Raw genomic sequence first — 7,133 nt, forward strand, 5'->3', positions numbered from 1 at the left:
CTTAAATAGGGAACACTTGCTCAAAAATTAGGGTTTAAACACTCCTCGTACGCCCAACGTACGAGGCCGAAGCTTTGCGACCAAGTCTGGTGACTACACTTAGCGTACACCAAGGTACGTCCCACGTAAGTGCCCTTGCACGAGTACGCCCTGCGTACTCTACATGTGCGCCCCGCGTACTAGGGTTTTTCCCAAAAACCCTAAATTCTTCCGAAGGCCATAACTTCTTCATTCCTTTTCCCCCTCTCTCATTCTTAAAAAAAAACCTTGAGAACAAGGTGTTAAAGTAGGATGCTATACAAAAACATCCAATTGAACCAATAAGTCAAATATATTAATCTTACAGCGTTAATAATGTCAATAAAAACAAGGGAGACCAAAAAACTCAAAGTACAATGCTTTAAATGGTTAGTTTTTCACAAAATAAGAACCTCGAAGAAAAATGCTATAATTGGTTATTTAAAAAAAATCTTATATTAGTCTATGTTAGTTAGGACAATGCATGCTAGTGATATAATATGACTTAATGATGAAATTATGATATGTGCATGATTATATAAGGATGTAAAATGCCATAACTTGATGTCTTGTTGCATGTTTACATATTGTGAAGTAGGAAAGTAATATGTCATTTATTATTAATTGAAATTGAGCATGATTACTTAAGGAGTTATGTAGTGTAATCCTTATGTGAAAAATTAATATGCTATTAATTAAAAAAGGGAATACACTTAGTGGGGTGTAAAGGGTAGCAACCTAGACTTAGGTGTGTACCCTATCCAGATATTTGTGAGGGCCTTAGAGGTTGGAAGATACCTAAAGGGAAAGAGCTTAAGCCACTAGTAACGCCTAGTGTTTTTCTAGACCACCACTCGGGACATGGTTCATGGACACTAAGGTGTTCAAGGACGGGAGTGATATTGGCGTAGTGATGGCGCTGGATCAAATATCATGTTTGAGTGGGAAGTTCTAGTGACGGGAACAATGATAAGTACCACTCTCGAACCACAATGTGCATACTTGTATGTGTAATGTTGGAGTAGCAAACACAGCGAACCGGGAGCAATGTTATGAGTGAGATTCACACCTCACTTAGTGCATTGGGTCGAGCCGGTCATGTTAGTAGTGAATGAGGTTTTTACCTCTTGGGTTAGTGATGGACCCAAGGTTAGTGATGGACCCAGTGGAGTAGGGTTGGGCCGGTCACTTAGTAGGGAATAGGTTTTGCCTTCAGGTTGGTGATGGACCTACGTGCGAGGTGTCTACCTTATGGGTTAGTGATAGACCTATGTGTAGGAATCTTCCTTGCGGGTTAAGTGATGGACCTAGGGCTAGGAATAATTATTATTTATCTAATATTAAAAGATAAATAATAAAGGTAGACCCTAATGATACTCTAGTGATGATCATGAGATGCAAATGATGTATCTAATGTGTGATGTATGTGATGTATGTGATGCATGTGATGTATTTGATGATATGTTATGTGTGTTTTCCTAACATTGCACTTATGGTTGACTCACATATGGCTGACTCATTTGATTAATGTAATTCGAGATGGTTGGGATCTTTCATGGCTGAGAAGTGTAAGGGATAGTGAGAACGCGACTCCAGGTTGAGTTTCTGCCAGATTCATGTTCTCAAAAATGTAATAATGATATATCTTTCTACTACAAAGTGCTATGACCCTTTTACGTATAAAAAGCTAGAATACATGTGCTATAATATATTTGGTTTATGAAAAACACTTACAAATTTATAAATAGTTTATATATGTTATTTTTGTAAATAACACCTCATATACAAATAAAGTAGTTATCATATGTCATATAGATATATTATAGATTTATAGTTGTTATGATTATATTACAACTAATAAAAATGATGTCTTTCTACTACAAAGTGCTATGACCTTTTTATGTATAAAAAGCTTGCCATAAACAATGTGTCGTAATCGGTTATCAACTCTGTAGTTTTAAACATTATATCGTTTTTCATATAGATATATTATAGTTGTTATGAATATATTACAACCAATAATAATGATATATCTTTCTACTACAAAGTGCTATGACCCTTTTATATATATATATATATATATATATATATATATATATATATATATATATATATATATACAAGCTGTAAAACTTGTATCGTAGATTCTTACATGTATTTGTGTACACTCCCATAAGATTTGTCACCTATTTACACAAATATAATACACTGTTACACTTATACTTATCAAATACACTCGACTTTTATCCGTACAATTATATTCCTATACTTAAGTTAATGAACTTTATAGTCAAACTTTATTAAACAACTTTATCTGTATATACGTTTATCCGTATTTGCGGTTGCTAACTACAACCCTGGCAGATAACTTTATTCGTTTATCCATATTTGCGGTTGCTAACTATGACCTTGGCAGATAACTTTTTCCTTATATCTGTACAACTTTATTCATATCTACGGTTGCTAACTGCAACCTTGGCAGATGTCTTTATTCGTATATGCGTATATCTGTTTATCCGTATAACTTCAATCATACTACTTTATCAGTATAAATATCTTAAATCTTTACCCATCACGTCTAATGAAGCGTTGTAAGGGTTACATCTCCTCACATAGTTTGGTTATAGGATTCACTATAAACATTAATTACAATCTCTCTCTCTTACTACAAAACCATGGGTTTGATTGCTTTCAAAACTATTTTAAGTATGAAATTACTTTTGCAAAGATACATTTTGGCTTTCAAAGATTCTTTACAACCATGGTTTTAAGCATGGTTACACTTACAAAGAAAATACTTTTTAGACTTTTAAAAATATTACTGTTGTTAGCATAAAACCTATAACTCTCACCAACCTTGTGTTGACCTTATAAACTACATGTATTCTTAGAATATCATCAAACAAGCTTTCAGACAGAAGGTTAATCATGAATATTCAGGCGACTTAATTATCTAGTTTTATTTTGTTATATCAGCTTACATGTTTAAGGCAATTTATGTACTATACTATTATATGTAAGAACCACGTATTCAAACATCATGATGGAATATAAACGTTGTTTTGTTTATTGATGTAATTGTGCTATATATCCAGTTGTTTGTGATCCATGAACTTAGTTGCACAGCCCGGCGTGTTCCGCCGCCTCGGTCGGGGGTCTGACAGTAAAAGTTACTCCAGAACCTTTGAGCCTCATTTCTAGCCATTTTTAAGGTCATTAAGTTATCAAAATCGAGTATTGATGAGTATATATCTTCCATGAATGAGTTAGTGGCCTCTTGATGAAGTTATGAATCTAGGGCTTTGGTTTCGACACCATTAAACCATGCAAAGTCATAAAGTTAGAAACTTTATGACTTAAGACGTCTCTTAGATTTAGATATGGGAGTTGGACTTTAAGTATTAAGGTATTAAGAACTTGGAGTGGAGTTTGGGCAGCAATGACGTACGTTGGGCATACTTTTCTGGTACGTTGTGCATAACAGGTTTCATCCTGTTACCTTTTCTTCTAGCACGTTGTACACTAGGCGTACAATGGTGGTATGCGGGGATACGCACTAGAAGCCATTTTGGGCTTTGGGTCATTTTGGATTTTGACCATGATTTTTTAGGCCAAATATGGGAAGGGTAAAATAGTATTTTTACCCCTTAGCATGATAGAATAGGATTGGACCTTTGATTATGGGTTATTACCCTAATTATTAATTAGGGGTGATTTTGGATATGTTTAGTGTGAGGAGCCGTGTAGCTGCAGCACGTGCGTGATTCAGTTATCATCAATTTGAGGTGAGTCTCCTCACTATACTTGTTGGTCGAAGGCACCAATGCCGACCCACTGAATTATGTTGTAGGATAGTAGTAGTCTTTGTGACACTTACTGATATGTATGTATGCACTTGCTGTCTTTGTGACTCTTTCTAGTATGATTGTATGCTTAATTGTAGGGGTGAAATAGACTCGTACCGGTTGAAAGATATCAAAGGAGTCGGAAGGGACTCAGAGAGTCGGAAGGAACTCAGGGAGACTGAAGGGGTTAAGAGAGTGGGAAGGGACTCATGGGTGAAATAGACTCGTAGATGCTTTAGTATGACATGTATGAATGATTTATGGTATGTGGTATTTGGGGAACTCACTAAGTTGTGTGCTTACGGTTTTATGCTTATGGTTTCAGGTACTTCCAGTTTTAAAGGGAAAGGCCTGGTATGATTGCACTACATCCCCTAGAGTTTTTCGCATTGGCTATTTATGATTTTTACTTTTATGTTACTTGATTTAATCACTAGATTGGTTTTGGAACAACTTAATTATATGCCTTATTTCTTTGAAAAAGAATTTTTACTCTGATTTTTAGGATGTTACATGGACCCCGTAATTTGGGAAGGGCATTCAATACGCCATACATAATAATAGAGTACGTACACAGGGCGTACTCAGCTTGTGTTGACTCTTTGACTTTTAACTTTGACCTTTGGCCATGGACTTGACCAAGTTTGACTTAAGGGCATTTTGGGTAATTTGAATAGTAGTTTGAGATTGGGTCCATGTTAATTGTATAGGTGACCTATAGAGGTAGCATTTGGAACAGTGATATGTTCAACTATTTTTGAAACTGTGAGGTGAGTTTTCCTTACTATACTTCTGGGTCGAAGGCACAAATGCCGATCTACTAGGTTATGTATTCTAGTATATAGGATGTTGTTATGTTGTAGTGATATGTTAGATTTGCATGATTATTTGTTGATGTTATATGATTTATCTATTGCATATGTCGACATAGTGCAGTTTGGGTTGCGCTTTACTGTTATGTGGGTAAGCCAACAGACTTGGGGCATTCCAATCCGATGAATGATTGGGCCGAGGCAATCCACTCCGATGACTGTAGGCCAAGGGTAATCCAGTCCAATGACTGTGGACCTGAGGGTAATCCATTGCGATGAATGTGGATCCAACATACATGATTGTATATGTTATGTGGGGTATTTTGGGGGAACTCATTAAGCTTTAGCTTACAATTTGATTTTATAGTTCCAGGTACTTTAGAGGAAAGGAGAAATGCGAAGGCTTAATCGTGCACATCATCCGAGATTTTATGTGTTTTTATGATTTTGGGATACTCTGATTCGTGATAGTGACTTTTGAGAACTTGTTTTGTAAAACTTATCGAATTTTAGTATTTATTTAATATTAAAAAAAACATCTAAAGCAAAAAATGACCAAATCTAAAGCAAAAATAGTGCATTTAGTTTAGACAGACACGACACAAGGTGAAAAAATGAAAATGACCAAATTTGCCCCTTAGTTTGACAAACCACATGAACATTTTTACAAAATCTTCATTATTTTATGGCAGATAAAACTTTTCACAGTATATACCTATTTCCGTGGTCCTGCTGCAAAATAGGTGGTAGTTTTGAGCTACTTACCCACCTAAAAGTGATCATTTTGTATTCGTTCAATATATATATATATATATATATATATATATATATATATATATATATATATATATATATATATATATATATATATATATATTGTCATTTTTGTCACTTTCTCTTGAAATTTTTGTGAAATGCACTCCATGGAGCATTAAAGGAATCAGGACGAAGGGCAAGGTCTAAGTGGTAATAGATTACATCAGTACATGGCATGACTGCATGAGGTACTAGGGAGGGCTATGGGTTTTTATTTTTTTTATTTATTTTTTTTTTTTGCACAATTTTATTCAAAACTAGGAGATAATAAAAGAAGTTGTGTGAGTGACTACAAAAGATCCACGACACACATTCGTGAATTAAAGTTTTAATTGTATAACTTTCATAAACGGAGCATAGGATTTGTTTGGCAAATTAATGAATAATAAATTTTTAGCTTATAAATTAGTTTATTAATGATAAGTTTAGTTCACAAGCTATTTTATGAACTACGAATAAGCTAAATTTACCAAACATTAAGTTATAATAAACTAGATTATAAGCTAATTTTTTTTTACTCTTTAAGTTTTTAGGTTTTATTTATCGCATGATGTTCAATTGTGGGGATAACTAAATGACTATTTTTGCATTGCATGCTTATGCATTGACATGTTGGGGTGGTTTTTGTTATTCATGCTGGAAATTAACTTCTCCGTTTGAATCACAGTCAAAATATATATACCGATCAAACCAGTAGTTCACAAGCTAGATTTTAATAATTCTATTATTTAAAAGACGACAAAACCCCTCTAGCTAGATTGTAAACTTTCTTGTCCATACATACATATATAGACAGATATATGTATATACATACACACATACTGGATAATTAAGATATATACCTTTCTCTCTCCTTCATATCTTCCCTCTTTTCTCTATCAACCATCACATTTTACCTGCCGTTTTCTCTCTTCTTCTACTTGACTTCCAAAATGGAGAAGCTACCGAGTGTAAAACTTGAAAAAAGGTCACAAAAAACCAGCAAGAAAAACCCAGTTAAAGTTGTTTACATCTCTAATCCTATGAAGATCAAGGCTACCCCATCTGAATTCCGAGCAGTGGTGCAACAGTTTACCGGTAGATACGCTATCTCCCCACCACCAGGAGCACTTACCGGAGTTCCGGAGAGAGACCACGAAGTAGGTAGCCTCGGTGCTCAACAGAAGTGGCAACTTATAAATCGTGCGAGTATTGATGCACAGTTAACTGTTGCTGGATCGGATCCTTCTCATGAATCTGCTTGTCGAGAAGATCAAGTCTCGGATGATTTGATAATTACGCCTCAGATGCTTGAGAGTTTTTCCCCACTGTTCCCTCATGACTTCGGATCTTGATCCAGTGATCATGTATTAATTCGTTTCATAAATTGTCAAGAATAGTAAATGGGTGTACGGTAAGTCTTTTTACCTGATCTCGGATGCTTTGAAGATGTATATGTTCATATGTTGGTTAAATAAGTTAATATGTCATGATCAAACTTATAAGTGAAACGACAATAATAAGAGTTGATTATGCAAATTTAAAGATCTTAATTAAGATCTTATGCTTGTTATTTTACCGAATATAAAACCACGCATGCATTATATAATAATACCAAAAAATTTATCGTATCAGGTATTCTGATATACAGCAAGAAGTAATT

General features: G+C 34.7%; 1 protein-coding gene across 1 annotated transcript; it reads left to right on the top strand.

Annotated features, from left to right (window-relative positions):
- Window positions 1-6,423: 6,423 nt before the first annotated feature.
- On the top strand, window positions 6,424-6,825 carry SIB1 (sigma factor binding protein 1). Its single transcript, XM_078998980.1, has one exon. It carries the CDS (start codon window positions 6,424-6,426, stop codon window positions 6,823-6,825), a length of 402 nt encoding a protein of 133 aa, XP_078855106.1.
- The last annotated feature ends 308 nt before the right edge of the window (window positions 6,826-7,133 follow it).

The sequence above is a fragment of the Lactuca serriola genome, chromosome 5 (assembly GCF_051521515.1).
Source record: "Lactuca serriola cultivar US96UC23 chromosome 5, Lser_US96UC23_V15, whole genome shotgun sequence".
Classification (NCBI taxonomy): domain Eukaryota; kingdom Viridiplantae; phylum Streptophyta; class Magnoliopsida; order Asterales; family Asteraceae; genus Lactuca; species Lactuca serriola.